The sequence below is a fragment of the Sphaeramia orbicularis genome, unplaced genomic scaffold, assembly GCF_902148855.1.
Source record: "Sphaeramia orbicularis unplaced genomic scaffold, fSphaOr1.1, whole genome shotgun sequence".
NCBI lineage: Eukaryota > Metazoa > Chordata > Actinopteri > Kurtiformes > Apogonidae > Sphaeramia > Sphaeramia orbicularis.
In genome coordinates this window covers 122,659-142,127 of record NW_021941574.1, presented here as the reverse complement: position 1 = coordinate 142,127, position 19,469 = coordinate 122,659, and the positions used below count along the sequence as shown (strand labels likewise).

Sequence of the window (19,469 nt, the reverse complement as noted above, 5' to 3'; positions counted from 1 at the left end):
TTAGCCTCTGGTGAACAAACACACGACTGCAGAGTTGAAAGCAGCTGTGGCCTTTATGCAATCTAATGTACAGTCGTGGAAAAAATTATTAGACCATCAAAAGTCATCCAAAACAATGGTTATGCAATCCAGTCCTAACTCCTGTGTGTACCATGTGACTAAAACAGACAAAAGAAAACATGGAATGAATAAAAGCACTGTTTTTATCAGTACAATGACACAGATACTGATGGAAGAACTGAAGGGATTTGGGTTTTTATCCAGAAAACATGTTAAATGGATAGATATCAGCTGTTAAATTAACCTACTATGAGTTGTTTTTGTTGTTCTCATTATATTTGTCCAAACAAATGGACCTTTAGTTGGACCAGGCATTAAAATGAACAAGAAACTGAAAAAAACAAGGATGGTCTAAGAATTTTTTCCATAACTGTAGACTATTATAGACTGAAGAGGAGAGAGCGGATGTTTTCAAATGTTCTGCTGACTGAACTGTTTTAGTGGACATGTCACGAAAGCTACTTAAATGTGTCTGTTGGTCACATGTTCATTTTAACTGCTGTTTTATCAGACCACTGCCTTTGTCCTAGTGTACATGCACAGGAGTGTAACTGACTTACTGTCAAAATCATAATATGATACGTGGTGACATGCACTCTTTCATCTTGTTAGTACTGGGCCATTTCCAGTTGACCTATGACATCACAGACTAAAACCACAACAAAAGTGGAGCTGGCAACTTAGCAACCCAAATCGTGTTCGACTTCCAGTTCAAGATTTTTCACAGAACTCTAGTGCGTGAGCAGAACCCCTGGTCCTGTTCCAGTCATATATATACAGTACAGGCCAAAAGTTTGGACACACCTTCTCATTCCGCACATTTTCTTTATTTTCATGACTATTTACATTGTAGATTCTCACTGAAGGCATCAAAACTATGAATGAACACATGTGGAATTATGTACTTAACAAAAAAAGGTGAAATAACTGAAAACATGTTTTATATTCTAGTTCCTTCAAAGTAGCCACCCTTAGCTCTGATGACTGCTTTGCACACTCTTGGCATTCTCTCGATGAGCTTCAAGAGGTAGTCACCTGACATGGTTTCCACTTCATAGCTGTGCCTTATCAGGGTTACTTAGTGGAATTTCTTGCCTTATTGATGGGGTTGGGACCATCAGTTGTGTTGTGCAGAAGTCAGGTTAATACACAGCTGACAGCCCTATTGGACAACTGTTAGAATGCATATTATGGCGAGAACCAAGCAGCTAAGTAAAGAGAAACGAGTGGCCATCATTACTTTAAGAAATGTCCGGAAAATTGCAAAAACTTTGAATGTGTCCCCAAGTGCAGTCGCAAAAACCATCAAGCGCTCCAACCAAACTGGCTCACATGAGGACCGCCCCAGGAAAGGAAGACCAAGAGTCACCTCTGATGCTGAAGATAAGTTCATCTGAGTCACCAGCCTCAGAAATCGCAAATTAACAGCAGCTCAGATTAGAGACCAGATGAATACCACACAGAGCTCTAGCAGCAGACACATCTCTACAACAACTGTTAAGAGGAGACTGCGTGAATCAGGCCTTCATGGTCAAACAGCTGCTAGGAAACCACTGCTCAGGAGAGGCAACAAACACAAAAGATTTATTTGGGCCAAGAAACCCAAGGAATGGACATTAGACCAGTGGAAATCTGTGCTTTGGTCTGTTGAGTCCAAATTTCAGATCTTTGGATCCAACCGCCGTGTCTTTGTGCGACGCAGAAAAGGTGAACGGATGGATGCTACATGCCTGGTTCCCCCCGTGAAGCATGGAGGGGGAGGTGTGATGGTGTGGGGGTGCTTTGCTGGTGACGCTGTTGGGGATTTATTCAAGATTGAAGGCAACCTGAATCAGCATGGCTACCACAGCATCCTGAAGTGACATGCCATTCCATCCGGTCTGCGTTTAGTTGGACCATCATTTATGTTTCAACAGGACAATGACCCCAAACACACCTCCAGGCTGTGTGAGGGATATTTGACCAAGAAGGAGAGTGATGGAGTGCTGCGCCAGATGACCTGGCCTCCACAGTCACCGGACCTGAACCCGATCGAGATGGTTTGGGGTGAGCTGGACCGCAGAGTGAAGGCAAAAGGGCCAACAAGTGCTAAGCATCTGTGGGAACTTCTTCAAGACTGTTAGGAAACCATTTCAGGTGACTACCTCTGGAAGCTCATCAAGAGAATGGCAAGAGTGTGCAAGGCAGTCATCAGAGCTAAGGGTGGATACTTTGAAGAAACTAGAATATAAGAGATGTTTTCAGTTATTTCACCTTTTTTTGTTAAGTACATAATTCCACATGTGTTCATTCATAGTTTTGATGCCTTCAGTGAGAATCTACAATGAAATAGTCATGAAAATAAAGAAAATGTGAAGAATGAGAAGGTGTCTCCAAACTTTTGGCCTGTACTGTATATATATATATATATATATATATATATATATATATATATATATATATATAGAGAGAGAGAGAGAGAGAGATACAGATCTGATCAAAATCTTAAGACCAGTTGAAAAATAGCTAGAATTTACCTTTTGCACATTTGGATCTTAATGAGGTTTTAAGTAGAGCTACAATATACAAAAGCAAGAAGGGGGAGTGAGACAAAAAGCACTTTGAAAAAGTCATTTATTGAAAACAACAAGTAAACTGAAATAGGCTGTTTATCAGCTGATCAAAAGTTTAAGACCGCAGGCTATAAAAGCCAAAATCTGCTCCAAATTCTCATTTTCTGTCGGGCATTCACACGGTCATGCCCTCCTGATGGCTAAAGCTCAGAAGCTTTCTCTTCTTGAACGTGGTCGGATCGTCCAGCTGCATAAGCGAGGCCTCTGGCAGCGTGCCATTGCTGCTGAGGTTGGACGCAGTAAGACAGTCATTCTACATTTTTGGACAGATCCTGAGCATTATGGAACAAAAAAGTCAAGTGGTAGACCCAAAAAAATGACACCTGCGCTGAGCCGGAGGATCCGACTGACTGTCCGTCAACACACAGGGCGGTCCTCCACCCAAATGAAGGCCCTTACTGGTGCCGACTGCAGCGCAATAACCATCAGACGGCATCTGCGGGAAAAGGGTTTCAAAAACAAAAAAAACAATTCAAAGACCTCGTCTCCTCCAACGCCACAAAACTGCCCGTTTAGACTTTGCCAGGAGCATCAAACATGGGACAGTGAAAGGTGGAAAAAAGTTTTATTCTCTGATGAGAAAAAATGGAACCTTGACGGTCCAGATGGCTTCCAACGTTACTGGCATGACAAGGAGATCCCACCTGAGATGTTTTCTACCCGGCACAGTGGAGGGGGTCCATCATGATCTGGGGTGCTTTTTCATTCAGTGGAACACTGGAGCTTCAGGTGGCGCAGGGTGGTCAAACGGCGGCCGGTTACGTGCAGATGTTGCAGCGGGCATCCCTCATGACTGAGGGCCCTGGTCTGTGTGGGAACAGCTGGGTTTAAAAACAGGACAACGCTGCAGTTCACAATGCTCGCTTGACCAAGGACTTCTTCAGGGAGAAGAACATCACTCTTTTGGACCATCCCGCATGTTCCCCTGATTTAAATCCCATAGAGAACATTTGGGGATGGATGGCAAGGGAAGTTTATAAAAATGGCCATCAGTTCCACACAGTTGATGCCCTTCGTGAAGCCATCTTCACCACTTGGAGCAATGTTCCCACCAGCCTCCTGGAAACACTCGCATTGTGACAACCTGGAAGTTGCCCCAAACACACACACACCCCCTGTAACATGCCTGTTAGCATCCGGATCCACCCCGGAAATTGTCACCACGGCATCAACTCCAAACTCCACCAACATGCAATACATGCACCCCGGGAGATGCTTGGAGTAGCTCAGTTTCAGAAATTGGTGAAAGGGAACCTGGAAAAAGCAAGAAAAAGGCAGAAACAAAATTATGATAAAGGGAGACGAGATGGAAATTTCACTGATAATGATCGTGTCTGGCTACATACTCACCCTTATTCCAAAGCTGATCAGTCATTTTCAGCAAAACTAGCTCCACGGTGGAAAGGTCCATATTGGGTGACCAGGAGAATTGGACCTCTTAACTTGGAGGTTATCCTGGAGGACACAGGACAGGACCTCCGTGTTGTAAATGTGGCCCAGCTTGAGCCATACTACCCACTTCAGCAGAGCTGGACTGGAAACAAATGGGATCCTCGAACTCTTTCATGAAGACAATGATGAAGAGGACTTCCCTGGGTTCTTTACCCCAAATACAAAATGGCAGGGTGTGAAAGGAGGACAGTGAGCACCTTAAAGCCCTCCGTACTATCACCCCCGTACGTCAGGCTTCTCTCAGGGGGGAGGGAGTGTGACAACCTGGAAGTTGCCCCAAACACACACACCCCCTGCAACATGTCTGTTAGCATCCGGATCCACCCCGGAAATTGTCACCACGGCATCAACACCTGATTCACCCGAAGTTGGCGGCAGTTTTTAAATACCCCCCCATATCCGCATTCGGGGGGTGCGGCGGTGCGTTCGTGGACAAGTCGGCATGGAAGCGTCGGAGCGACAGCTCGTTAGTAGAAGAAAAGTACGGCAGTTAATCCCGTTACCAACTCTATTCATCTCCGTCCGTTTTCTCCCTCTGGTTCATCATAATCATCCAGCCACTGCAGCAAGACAGTCATCCTCTCATCCCCGCAAACCAGTAGCAATAACCCGGACCGGATTACCGACTAACTGGACTGGACTGACTGACGGACTGACTGACTGTGACCCTTGGAGGGCTGTGAGTAAATTAAGGTTTTTTTTTCTGCTTTCTGTTTTTTTTTTTTTTAAAAAGGCCTTGAACTGAACTGTGCGCCTGTTTTGTTTTTTTTTTTACAAACGAACTGAAGTGAACTGAATTTGTTTTTTTCCTTTTTGATAAACTGGAAAACCCGGAATGGAATTTTTTGTTTAAATGGACTGAACTGTTTTTTTTTTTGTTACTTTCTTCTTTCAAGAGACTGTGAAATGGTGGAAGATTTAAGTTTGAAATTTTGCTTGGTTGGTGGATTTTGTTGAGTTTGGACTTTGGGGGGGCAACTGTGGGTTTGAATTTGTGTGAATTTTTTTATAATCATTGTTTAATACATGATTTTGAATTTGAAATGGTTTAAAAGTGTGCTTTATTTTCTTTGTCATTTAATGTGTGGGGTGTGAGTTTAACTAAAACTCACATCCTTTGTGTGGTTTGAGACTCAAGCAAAAGACTGACTTAAACTGACTAACCTAACATCTTATATGTCAGGAGAGAGACCTGGCTGGCACCCCTAAAAATCAATATAATATAATAATATAAAATAAATAAATTAAAGCATCAAACTCAAACTGTCACAAGCATGCCCAAACGAATTTTTGAAGTGATTAACAAGAACGGTGGAGCTACTCATTACTGAGTCCTACTGAGAACATTTTTTGTTCTGGTTTGGAGAGTTTTTTGTAATTTTTTGAGTGATGGTCTTAAACTTTTGATCAGCTGATAAACAGCCTATTTCAGTTTACTTGTTGTTTTCAATAAATGACTTTTTCAAAGTGCTTTTTGTCTCACTTCCCCTTCTTGCTTTTGTATATTGTAGCTCTACTTAAAACCTCATTAAGATCCAAATGTGCAAAAGCTAAATTCTAGCTATTTTTCAACTGGTCTTAAGATTTTGATCAGGTCTGTATCTATATGCAGGAGGAGATCAACTTTCAATCGCATCTTCTGAGTGTGTTAGTCTGACTATTAAAACTTCAACATGTGCACATCATTTAAAAATACAGTTTTAGTCAATAATTGGGTTATTTCAGTGTCATGTTGACCTACTGACCGGTGCCTGTGACGTCTGTGCTGGAGGTGTCTTCTAACTATGACTGTCACATTCTGTGTCATGATAAACAACAATGAACAGTGAAAAACCCTGGAATTGGACAGAATTCTTGCCTCTATGTTTCCTGGTGTGGGATGCTCTATCCTCCTCAGCAAGGCCATGACCCTCTTCTGCAAAGTGGAGCGGCCTATGAAAAGAAGATCCACAGCATTAATGGAGATTTAAGGCCTCTGCAGCTGCAAGAAATGCTGAACGTAAACTAACTAGTGGAAATACAACCCCACTGAGAGATGATCAAGTGGAACAGACCCTTGTGTAACACATACATCACAGACATGCCTGACTTTGAACATTACAGCAGTTTTATACTCAACCTTTAGGAACTGTGTTTCTAAGTAAAACCCCTTATTACAAAACAAAACCCCATCAGTATCAGTCGATATTGAATACACTGACATTGTGTTTTATCAAAGGTTGTTTTATAAACTGGAAGGTTTGAATCTGGGCTCAGCCAGTGTGTGATAACTCACCCAGAATGTCACAGTCCATCTGGAATAAAACCTACATCAATACTATACATTTACAAAAACACAAACTAGATGAGTAAACCTGCTTTACTGAGCTTCAAATTAAACTGAACATTTTCAATCAAAAAGGAATAAAAATGTCACTAATGCAGAGTGGGAGACTGCTGTACTCCTCACCTGTGCCCATCATGTTGCTGACAGAGGCCAGTTCACTGAAGGTGGCGTAGTTGGGCAGGATGGTCTGAACTGGCACCTCGTCAGCGGCGCTGCGGATGTCCGCCTCCTCACAGAGGTGTCGGAAACAGGACATGGCCACCAGCACCGCCTCGGTGTCCGGACTCCACAGGAACATGTAGAGGGAAACCTCCAGCTTTGTCTGCGCCTGTCGACAGATGGGAATCCCACCGCCCATGGTGGCAGACTCCTGCACACACCAGGTCACACACGGTTCAGACACCTCCAAGGTCTGGAGCAGAGAGGAGGTGCTGTCTGACCTCCTGTCTGTCCTCCTCCTGTATGACCTCCTGTATGACCTCCTGTATGACCTCCTGTCTGTCCTCCTATATGACCTCCTGTATGACCTCCTGTCTGACCTCCTGTCTGACCTCCTTCTGTCTGACCTCCTGTCTGACCTCCTGTCTGACCTCCTCCTGTATGTCCTCCTGTCTGACCTCCTGTCTGACCTCCTGTATGACCTCCTCCTGTATGACCTCCTGTCTGTCCTCCTCCTGTATGACCTCCTGTATGACCTCCTGTCTGTCCTCCTGTATGACCTCCTGTCTGACCTCCTGTCTGACCTCCTCCTGTATGACCTCCTGTCTGTCCTCCTCCTGTATGACCTCCTGTCTGTCCTCCTCCTGTCTGACCTCCTGTCTGTCCTCCTCCTGTATGACCTCCTGTCTGTCCTCCTGTATGACCTCCTGTATGTCCTCCTGTATGACCTCCTGTATGACCTCCTCCTGTATGACCTCCTGTCTGACCTCCTGTATGACCTCCTGTATGACCTCCTGTCTGTCCTCCTCCTGTATGACCTCCTGTCTGTCGTCCTCCTGTATGACCTCCTGTCTGTCCTCCTGTATGACCTCCTGTATGTCCTCCTGTCTGTCCTCCTGTATGACCTCCTCCTGTATGACCTCCTGTCTGTCCTCCTCCTGTATGACCTCCTCCTGTATGACCTCCTCCTGTATGACCTCCTGTCTGTCCTCCTCCTGTATGACCTCCTCCTGTATGACCTCCTGTCTGTCCTCCTCCTGTATGACCTCCTGTCTGACCTCCTGTCTGTCCTCCTCCTGTATGACCTCCTGTCTATCCTCCTGTATAACCTCCTGTATGTCCTCCTGTACGACCTCCTGTATGACCTCCTGTCTGTCCTCCTCCTGTCTGACCTCCTGTCTGTCCTCCTCCTGTATGACCTCCTGTCTGTATTCCTCCTGTCTGACCTCCTGTCTGACCTCCTGTATGACCTCCTGTATGACCTCCTCCTGTATGACCTCCTGTCTGACCTCCTCCTGTATGACCTCCTGTATGACCTCCTGTATGACCTCCTCCTGTATGACCTCCTGTCTGACCTCCTGTATGTCCTCCTCCTGTATGACCTCCTGTCTGACCTCCTGTATGACCTCCTGTCTGACCTCCTGTATGACCTCCTGTCTGTCCTCCTCCTGTATGACCTCCTGTCTGACCTCCTGTATGACCTCCTGTCTGTCCTCCTCCTGTATGACCTCCTGTCTGACCTCCTGTATGACCTCCTGTCTGTCCTCCTCCTGTCTGACCTCCTGTCTGACCTCCTGTATGACCTCCTCCTGTATGACCTCCTCCTGTATGACCTCCTGTCTGACCTCCTGTCTGACCCCCTCCTGTATGACCTCCTGTCTGACCTCCTGTATGACCTCCTCCTGTATGACCTCCTGTCTGTCCTCCTCCTGTATGACCTCCTGTATGACCTCCTGTCTGACCTCCTCCTGTATGACCTCCTGTATGACCTCTTGTCTGACCTCCTCCTGTATGACCTCCTGTCTGACCTCCTGTATGACCTCCTCCTGTATGACCTCCTCCTGTATGACCTCCTGTCTGACCCCCTCCTGTATGACCTCCTGTCTGACCTCCTGTATGACCTCCTCCTGTATGACCTCCTGTCTGTCCTCCTTCTGTATGACCTCCTGTATGACCTCCTGTCTGACCTCCTCCTGTATGACCTCCTGTATGACCTCTTGTCTGACCTCCTCCTGTATGACCTCCTGTCTGACCTCCTCCTGTATGACCTCCTGTATGACCTCCTCCTGTATGACCTCCTGTATGACCTCCTGTCTGACCTCCTCCTGTATGACCTCCTGTCTGTCCTCCTCCTGTATGACCTCCTGTATGACCTCCTGTATGTCCTCCTCCTGTATGACCTCCTGTATGACTTCCTGTCTGACCTCCTGTAAGTCCTCCTCCTGTATGACCTCCTGTCTGACCTCCTGTATGACCTCCTGTCTGTCCTCCTGTATGACCTCCTGTCTGTCCTCCTCCTGTATGACCTCCTGTCTGTCCTCCTCCTGTATGACCTCCTGTCTGACCTCCTGTATGACCTCCTGTCTGTCCTCCTCCTGTCTGACCTCCTGTCTGACCTCCTGTATGACCTCCTCCTGTATGACCTCCTGTCTGACCTCCTGTATGACCTCCTGTCTGTCCTCCTCCTGTCTGACCTCCTGTCTGACCTCCTGTCTGACCTCCTGTCTGTCCTCCTCCTGTATGACCTCCTGTCTGACCTCCTGTATGACCTCCTGTCTGTCCTCCTCCTGTCTGACCTCCTGTCTGACCTCCTGTATGACCTCCTCCTGTATGACCTCCTCCTGTATGACCTCCTGTCTGACCTCCTGTCTGACCCCCTCCTGTATGACCTCCTGTCTGACCTCCTGTATGACCTCCTCCTGTATGACCTCCTGTCTGTCCTCCTCCTGTATGACCTCCTGTATGACCTCCTGTCTGACCTCCTCCTGTATGACCTCCTGTATGACCTCTTGTCTGACCTCCTCCTGTATGACCTCCTGTCTGACCTCCTCCTGTATGACCTCCTGTATGACCTCCTCCTGTATGACCTCCTGTATGACCTCCTGTCTGACCTCCTCCTGTATGACCTCCTGTCTGTCCTCCTCCTGTATGACCTCCTGTATGACCTCCTCCTGTATGACCTCCTGTATGACCTCCTGTCTGACCTCCTCCTGTATGACCTCCTGTCTGTCCTCCTCCTGTATGACCTCCTGTATGACCTCCTCCTGTATGACCTCCTGTATGACCTCCTCCTGTATGACCTCCTGTATGACCTCCTGTCTGACCTCCTCCTGTATGACCTCCTGTCTGACCTCCTCCTGTATGACCTCCTGTATGACCTCCTCCTGTATGACCTCCTGTATGACCTCCTGTCTGACCTCCTCCTGTATGACCTCCTGTCTGTCCTCCTCCTGTATGACCTCCTGTATGTCCTCCTCCTGTATGACCTCCTGTATGACCTCCTGTAAGTCCTCCTCCTGTATGACCTCCTGTCTGACCTCCTGTATGACCTCCTGTCTGTCCTCCTGTATGACCTCCTGTCTGTCCTCCTCCTGTATGACCTCCTGTCTGTCCTCCTCCTGTATGACCTCCTGTCTGACCTCCTGTATGACCTCCTGTCTGTCCTCCTCCTGTCTGAGCTCCTGTCTGACCTCCTGTATGACCTCCTCCTGTATGACCTCCTGTCTGACCTCCTGTCTGACCCCCTCCTGTATGACCTCCTGTCTGACCTCCTGTATGACCTCCTCCTGTATGACCTCCTGTCTGTCCTCCTCCTGTATGACCTCCTGTATGACCTCCTGTCTGACCTCCTCCTGTATGACCTCCTGTATGACCTCTTGTCTGACCTCCTCCTGTATGACCTCCTGTCTGACCTCCTCCTGTATGACCTCCTGTATGACCTCCTCCTGTATGACCTCCTGTATGACCTCCTGTCTGACCTCCTCCTGTATGACCTCCTGTCTGACCTCCTGTCTGTCCTCCTCCTGTATGACCTCCTGTATGACCTCCTGTATGTCCTCCTCCTGTATGACCTCCTGTATGACCTCCTGTCTGACCTCCTCCTGTATGACCTCCCGTATGACCTCCTGTCTGACCTCCTGTCTGACCTCCTCCTGTATGACCTCCTGTATGACCTCCTGTATGACCTCCTCCTGTATGACCTCCTGTCTGACCTCCTGTATGTCCTCCTCCTGTATGACCTCCTGTCTGACCTCCTGTATGACCTCCTGTCTGTCCTCCTCCTGTATGGCCTCCTGTCTGTCCTCCTGTATGACCTCCTGTCTGTCCTCCTCCTGTATGACCTCCTGTCTGTCCTCCTCCTGTATGACCTCCTGTCTGACCTCCTGTATGACCTCCTGTCTGTCCTCCTCCTGTCTGACCTCCTGTCTGACCTCCTGTCTGTCCTCCTGTATGACCTCCTGTCTGTCCTCCTCCTGTATGACCTCCTGTATGACCTCCTGTCTGACCTCCTCCTGTATGACCTCCTGTATGACCTCCTGTATGACCTCCTCCTGTATGACCTCCTGTCTGACCTCCTGTATGTCCTCCTCCTGTATGACCTCCTTTCTGACCTCCTGTATGACCTCCTGTCTGACCTCCTGTATGACCTCCTGTCTGTCCTCCTCCTGTATGACCTCCTGTCTGACCTCCTGTATGACCTCCTGTCTGTCCTCCTCCTGTATGACCTCCTGTCTGACCTCCTGTATGACCTCCTGTCTGTCCTCCTCCTGTCTGACCTCCTGTCTGACCTCCTGTATGACCTCCTCCTGTATGACCTCCTCCTGTATGACCTCCTGTCTGACCTCCTGTCTGACCCCCTCCTGTATGACCTCCTGTCTGACCTCCTGTATGACCTCCTCCTGTATGACCTCCTGTCTGTCCTCCTCCTGTATGACCTCCTGTATGACCTCCTGTCTGACCTCCTCCTGTATGACCTCCTGTATGACCTCCTCCTGTATGACCTCCTGTCTGACCTCCTCCTGTATGACCTCCTGTATGACCTCCTCCTGTATGACCTCCTGTATGACCTCCTGTCTGACCTCCTCCTGTATGACCTCCTGTCTGTCCTCCTCCTGTATGACCTCCTGTATGACCTCCTGTATGTCCTCCTCCTGTATGACCTCCTGTATGACCTCCTGTCTGACCTCCTGTAAGTCCTCCTCCTGTATGACCTCCTGTCTGACCTCCTGTATGACCTCCTGTCTGTCCTCCTGTATGACCTCCTGTCTGTCCTCCTCCTGTATGACCTCCTGTCTGTCCTCCTCCTGTATGACCTCCTGTCTGACCTCCTGTATGACCTCCTGTCTGTCCTCCTCCTGTCTGACCTCCTGTCTGACCTCCTGTATGACCTCCTCCTGTATGACCTCCTGTCTGACCCCCTCCTGTATGACCTCCTGTCTGACCTCCTGTATGACCTCCTCCTGTATGACCTCCTGTCTGTCCTCCTCCTGTATGACCTCCTGTATGACCTCCTGTCTGACCTCCTCCTGTATGACCTCCTGTATGACCTCTTGTCTGACCTCCTCCTGTATGACCTCCTGTCTGACCTCCTCCTGTATGACCTCCTGTATGACCTCCTCCTGTATGACCTCCTGTATGACCTCCTGTCTGACCTCCTCCTGTATGACCTCCTGTCTGACCTCCTGTCTGTCCTCCTCCTGTATGACCTCCTGTATGACCTCCTGTATGTCCTCCTCCTGTATGACCTCCTGTATGACCTCCTGTCTGACCTCCTCCTGTATGACCTCCCGTATGACCTCCTGTCTGACCTCCTGTCTGACCTCCTCCTGTATGACCTCCTGTATGACCTCCTGTATGACCTCCTCCTGTATGACCTCCTGTCTGACCTCCTGTATGTCCTCCTCCTGTATGACCTCCTGTCTGACCTCCTGTATGACCTCCTGTCTGTCCTCCTCCTGTATGACCTCCTGTCTGTCCTCCTGTATGACCTCCTGTCTGTCCTCCTCCTGTATGACCTCCTGTCTGTCCTCCTCCTGTATGACCTCCTGTCTGACCTCCTGTCTGTCCTCCTCCTGTCTGACCTCCTGTCTGACCTCCTGTCTGTCCTCCTGTATGACCTCCTGTCTGTCCTCCTCCTGTATGACCTCCTGTCTGTCCTCCTCCTGTATGACCTCCTGTATGTCCTCCTCCTGTATGACCTCCTGTATGACCTCCTGTCTGACCTCCTCCTGTATGACCTCCTGTATGACCTCCTCCCGTATGACCTCCTGTCTGACCTCCTGTCTGACCTCCTCCTGTATGACCTCCTGTATGACCTCCTGTCTGACCTCCTGTCTGACCTCCTGTATGTCCTCCTCCTGTATGACCTCCTGTCTGACCTCCTGTATGACCTCCTGTATGACCTCCTGTCTGTCCTCCTCCTGTATGACCTCCTGTCTGTCCTCCTCCTGTATGACCTCCTGTCTGACCTCCTGTATGACCTCCTGTCTGTCCTCCTCCTGTCTGACCTCCTGTCTGACCTCCTGTATGACCTCCTCCTGTATGACCTCCTGTATGTCCTCCTCCTGTATGACCTCCTGTCTGACCTCCTCCTGTATGACCTCCTGTATGACCTCCTCCTGTATGACCTCCTCCTGTATGACCTCCTCCTGTCTGACCTCCTGTCTGACCTCCTGTATGACCTCCTGTATGACCTCCTCCTGTCTGACCTCCTGTCTGACCTCCTGTATGACCTCCTCCTGTATGACCTCCTCCTGTATGACCTCCTGTCTGACCCCCTCCTGTATGACCTCCTGTCTGACCTCCTGTCTGTCCTCCTCCTGTATGACCTCCTGTCTGACCTCCTGTATGACCTCCTGTCTGTCCTCCTCCTGTCTGTCCTCCTCCTGTCTGACCTCCTGTCTGACCTCCTCCTGTATGACCTCCTGTCTGACCTCCTGTCTGACCCCCTCCTGTATGACCTCCTGTCTGACCTCCTGTATGACCTCCTCCTGTATGACCTCCTGTCTGTCCTCCTCCTGTATGACCTCCTGTCTGACCTCCTGTCTGACCTCCTGTCTGACCTCCTGTCTGTCCTCCTCCTGTATGACCTCCTGTATGACCTCCTGTATGTCCTCCTCCTGTATGACCTCCTGTATGACCTCCTGTCTGACCTCCTCCTGTATGACCTCCCGTATGACCTCCTGTATGACCTCCTGTCTGACCTCCTGTCTGACCTCCTCCTGTATGACCTCCTGTATGACCTCCTGTATGACCTCCTCCTGTATGACCTCCTGTCTGACCTCCTGTATGTCCTCCTCCTGTATGACCTCCTGTCTGACCTCCTGTATGACCTCCTGTCTGTCCTCCTCCTGTCTGACCTCCTGTCTGACCTCCTGTATGACCTCCTCCTGTATGACCTCCTGTCTGACCTCCTGTCTGACCCCCTCCTGTATGACCTCCTGTCTGACCTCCTGTCTGTCCTCCTCCTGTCTGACCTCCTGTCTGACCTCCTGTATGACCTCCTGTCTGACCTCCTGTCTGACCTCCTGTATGACCTCCTCCTGTATGACCTCCTCCTGTATGACCTCCTGTCTGACCTCCTGTCTGACCCCCTCCTGTATGACCTCCTGTATGACCTCCTCCTGTATGACCTCCTGTCTGTCCTCCTCCTGTATGACCTCCTGTATGACCTCCTGTCTGACCTCCTGTCTGACCTCCTGTCTGTCCTCCTCCTGTATGACCTCCTGTATGACCTCCTGTATGTCCTCCTCCTGTATGACCTCCTGTATGACCTCCTGTCTGACCTCCTCCTGTATGACCTCCCGTATGACCTCCTGTCTGACCTCCTGTCTGACCTCCTGTCTGACCTCCTCCTGTATGACCTCCTGTATGACCTCCTGTATGACCTCCTCCTGTATGACCTCCTGTCTGACCTCCTGTATGTCCTCCTCCTGTATGACCTCCTGTCTGACCTCCTGTATGACCTCCTGTCTGTCCTCCTCCTGTATGACCTCCTGTCTGTCCTCCTGTATGACCTCCTGTCTGTCCTCCTCCTGTATGACCTCCTGTCTGTCCTCCTCCTGTATGACCTCCTGTCTGACCTCCTGTATGACCTCCTGTCTGTCCTCCTCCTGTCTGACCTCCTGTCTGACCTCCTCCTGTATGACCTCCTGTCTGTCCTCCTCCTGTATGACCTCCTGTATGTCCTCCTCCTGTATGACCTCCTGTATGTCCTCCTCCTTTATGACCTCCTGTCTGACCTCCTCCTGTATGACCTCCTGTCTGACCTCCTCCTGTATGACCTCCTGTCTGACCTCCTCCTGTATGACCTCCTGTCTGACCTCCTCCTGTATGACCTCCTGTCTGACCTCCTCCTGTATGACCTCCTGTCTGTCCTCCTCCTGTATGACCTCCTGTATGACCTCCTGTCTGACCTCCTCCTGTATGACCTCCTGTATGACCTCCTGTCTGACCTCCTCCTGTATGACCTCCTGTCTGACCTCCTCCTGTATGTCCTCCTGTCTGACCTCCTCCTGTATGACCTCCTGTCTGACCTCCCCCTGTCTGACCTCCTCTCTCCTCCTCTTCTTTTCTCCTGCCTTCATCATCATCATTCATTTATCCATATAGTTGTGATAGTACTGATTACAGTTACATGGATGGTACAGGTTTCTATTACTGGTATTATAATAGTGCAGTGTCAGTTCTGTCCTCCTATAGTTGTGATAGTACTGATTACAGTTACATGGATGGTACAGGTTTCTATTACCGGTATTATAATAGTGCAGGTGTCAGTTCTGTCCTCCTATAGTTGTGATAGTACTGATTACAGTTACATGGATGGTACAGGTTTCTATTACTGGTATTATAATAGTGCAGGTGTCAGTTCTGTCCTCCTATAGTTGTGGTAGTACTGATTACAGTTACATGGATGGTACAGGTTTCTATTACCGGTATTATAATAGTGCAGTGTCAGTTCTGTCCTCCTATAGTTGTGATAGTACTGATTACAGTTACATGGATGGTACAGGTTTCTATTACTGGTATTATAATAGTGCAGGTGTCAGTTCTGTCCTCCTATAGTTGTGATAGTACTGATTACAGTTACATGGATGGTACAGGTTTCTATTACCGGTATTATAATAGTGCAGTGTCAGTTCTGTCCTCCTATAGTTGTGATAGTACTGATTACAGTTACATGGATGGTACAGGTTTCTATTACCGGTATTATAATAGTGCAGTGTCAGTTCTGTCCTCCTATAGTTGTGATAGTACTGATTACAGTTACATGGATGGTACAGGTTTCTATTACTGCTATTATAATAGTGGAGGTGTCAGTTCTGTCCTCCTATAGTTGTGATAGTACTGATTACAGTTACATGGATGGTACAGGTTTCTATTACTGGTATTATAATAGTGCAGGTGTCAGTTCTGTCCTCCTATAGTTGTGATAGTACTGATTACAGTTACATGGATGGTACAGGTTTCTATTACTGGTATTATAATAGTGCAGGTGTCAGTTCTGTCCTCCTATAGTTGTGATAGTACTGATTACAGTTACATGGATGGTACAGGTTTCTATTACTGGTATTATAATAGTGCAGGTGTCAGTTCTGTCCTCCTATAGTTGTGATAGTACTGATTACAGTTACATGGATGGTACAGGTTTCTATTACTGCTATTATAATAGTGCAGGTGTCAGTTCTGTCCTCCTATAGTTGTGATAGTACTGATTACAGTTACATGGATGGTACAGGTTTCTATTACTGGTATTATAATAGTGCAGGTGTCAGTTCTGTCCTCCTATAGTTGTGGTAGTACTGATTACAGTTACATGGATGGTACAGGTTTCTATTACTGGTATTATAATAGTGCAGGTGTCAGTTCTGTCCTCCTATAGTTGTGGTAGTACTGATTACAGTTACATGGATGGTACAGGTTTCTATAACTGGTATTATAACAGTGCAGGTGTCAGTTCTGTCCTCCTATAGTTGTGATAGTACTGATTACAGTTACATGGATGGTACAGGTTTCTATTACTGGTATTATAATAGTGCAGGTGTCAGTTCTGTCCTCCTATAGTTGTGATAGTACTGATTACAGTTACATGGATGGTACAGGTTTCTATTACTGGTATTATAATAGTGCAGGTGTCAGTTCTGTCCTCCTATAGTTGTGATAGTACTGATTACAGTACATGGATGGTACAGGTTTCTATTACTGGTATTATAATAGTGCAGGTGTCAGTTCTGTCCTCCTATAGTTGTGGTAGTACTGATTACAGTTACATGGATGGTACAGGTTTCTATAACTGTTATTATAACAGTGCAGGTGTCAGTTCTGTCCTCCTATAGTTGTGATAGTACTGATTACAGTTACATGGATGGTACAGGTTTCTATTACTGGTATTATAATAGTGCAGGTGTCAGTTCTGTCCTCCTATAGTTGTGATAGTACTGATTACAGTTACATGGATGGTACAGGTTTCTATTACTGGTATTATAATAGTGCAGGTGTCAGTTCTGTCCTCCTATAGTTGTGATAGTACTGATTACAGTTACATGGATGGTACAGGTTTCTATTACTGGTATTATAATAGTGCAGGTGTCAGTTCTGTCCTCCTATAGTTGTGATAGTACTGATTACAGTTACATGGATGGTACAGGTTTCTATTACTGGTATTATAATAGAGCAGGTGTCAGTTCTGTCCTCCTATAGTTGTGATAGTACTGATTACAGTTACATGGATGGTACAGGTTTCTATTACTGGTATTATAATAGTGCAGGTGTCAGTTCTGTCCTCCTATAGTTGTGGTAGTACTGATTACAGTTACATGGATGGTACAGGTTTCTATTACTGGTATTATAATAGTGCAGGTGTCAGTTCTGTCCTCCTATAGTTGTGGTAGTACTGATTACAGTTACATGGATGGTACAGGTTTCTATTACTGGTATTATAATAGTGCAGGTGTCAGTTCTGTCCTCCTATAGTTGTGATAGTACTGATTACAGTTACATGGATGGTACAGGTTTCTATTACTGGTATTATAATAGTGGAGGTGTCAGTTCTGTCCTATAGTTGTGATAGTACTGATTACAGTTACATGGATGGTACAGGTTTCTATTACTGGTATTATAATAGTGCAGGTGTCAGTTCTGTCCTCCTATAGTTGTGATAGTACTGATTACAGTTACATGGATGGTACAGGTTTCTATTACTGGTATTATAATAGTGCAGGTGTCAGTTCTGTCCTCCTATAGTTGTGATAGTACTGATTACAGTTACATGGATGGTACAGGTTTCTATTACCGGTATTATAATAGTGCAGGTGTCAGTTCTGTCCTCCTATAGTTGTGATAGTACTGATTACAGTTACATGGATGGTACAGGTTTCTATTACCGGTATTATAATAGTGCAGGTGTCAGTTCTGTCCTCCTATAGTTGTGATAGTACTGATTACAGTTACATGGATGGTACAGGTTTCTATTACTGGTATTATAATAGTGCAGTGTCAGTTCTGTCCTCCTATAGTTGTGATAGTACTGATTACAGTTACATGGATGGTACAGGTTTCTATTACTGGTATTATAATAGTGCAGGTGTCAGTTCTGTCCTCCTATAGTTGTGATAGTACTGATTACAGTTACATGGATGGTACAGGTTTCTATTACTGGTATTATAATAGTGCAGGTGTCAGTTCTGTCCTCCTATAGTTGTGATAGTACTGATTACAGTTACATGGATGGTACAGGTTTCTATTACTGGTATTATAATAGTGCAGGTGTCAGTTCTGTCCTCCTATAGTTGTGATAGTACTGATTACAGTTACATGGATGGTACAGGTTTCTATTACTGGTATTATAATAGTGCAGGTGTCAGTTCTGTCCTCCTATAGTTGTGGTAGTACTGATTACAGTTACATGGATGGTACAGGTTTCTATTACTGGTATTATAATAGTGCAGGTGTCAGTTCTGTCCTCCTATAGTTGTGGTAGTACTGATTACAGTTACATGGATGGTACAGGTTTCTATTACTGGTATTATAATAGTGCAGGTGTCAGTTCTGTCCTCCTATAGTTGTGATAGTACTGATTACAGTTACATGGATGGTACAGGTTTCTATTACTGCTATTATAATAGTGCAGTGTCAGTTCTGTCCTCCTATAGTTGTGATAGTACTGATTACAGTTACATGGATGGTACAGGTTTCTATAACTGGTATTATAACAGTGCAGGTGTCAGTTCTGTCCTCCTATAGTTGTGATAGTACTGATTACAGTTACATGGATGGTACAGGTTTCTATTACTGGTATTATAATAGTGCAGGTGTCAGTTCTGTCCTCCTATAGTTGTGATAGTACTGATTACAGTTACATGGATGGTACAGGTTTCTATTACTGGTATTATAATAGTGCAGGTGTCAGTTCTGTCCTCCTATAGTTGTGATAGTACTGATTACAGTTACATGGATGGTACAGGTTTCTATTACTGCTATTATAATAGTGCAGGTGTCAGTTCTGTCCTCCTATAGTTGTGATAGTACTGATTACAGTTACATGGATGGTACAGGTTTCTATTACTGGTATTATAATAGTGCAGGTGTCAGTTCTGTCCTCCTATAGTTGTGGTAGTACTGATTACAGTTACATGGATGGTACAGGTTTCTATTACTGGTATTATAATAGTGCAGGTGTCAGTTCTGTCCTCCTATAGTTGTGATAGTACTGATTACAGTTACATGGATGGTACAGGTTTCTATTACTGGTATTATAATAGTGCAGGTGTCAGTTCTGTCCTCCTATAGTTGTGATAGTACTGATTACAGTTACATGGATGGTACAGGTTTCTATTACTGGTATTATAATAGTGCAGGTGTCAGTTCTGTCCTCCTATAGTTGTGATAGTACTGATTACAGTTACATGGATGGTACAGGTTTCTATTACTGCTATTATAATAGTGCAGGTGTCAGTTCTGTCCTCCTATAGTTGTGATAGTACTGATTACAGTTACATGGATGGTACAGGTTTCTATTACTGGTATTATAATAGTGCAGGTGTCAGTTCCGTCCTATAGTTGTGATAGTACTGATTACAGTT

The 19,469-nt window shown here is 46.6% G+C and overlaps 1 protein-coding gene across 3 annotated transcripts in view; it reads right to left on the bottom strand.

Annotated features, from left to right (window-relative positions):
- Nucleotides 1-19,469, bottom strand: part of LOC115416215 (neurofibromin) — a 205,312-nt gene that overhangs the window by 135,755 nt on the left and 50,088 nt on the right. For all 3 annotated transcript variants that reach the window (XM_030129958.1, XM_030129960.1, XM_030129959.1), the window contains exons 17-18: nt 6,574-6,820; nt 5,983-6,056 (exon numbers count right to left, since the gene is read on the bottom strand). In XM_030129958.1, coding sequence (XP_029985818.1) covers nt 5,983-6,056; nt 6,574-6,820 — 321 coding nt within the window. The remainder of the gene's footprint in view (nt 1-5,982; nt 6,057-6,573; nt 6,821-19,469) is intronic.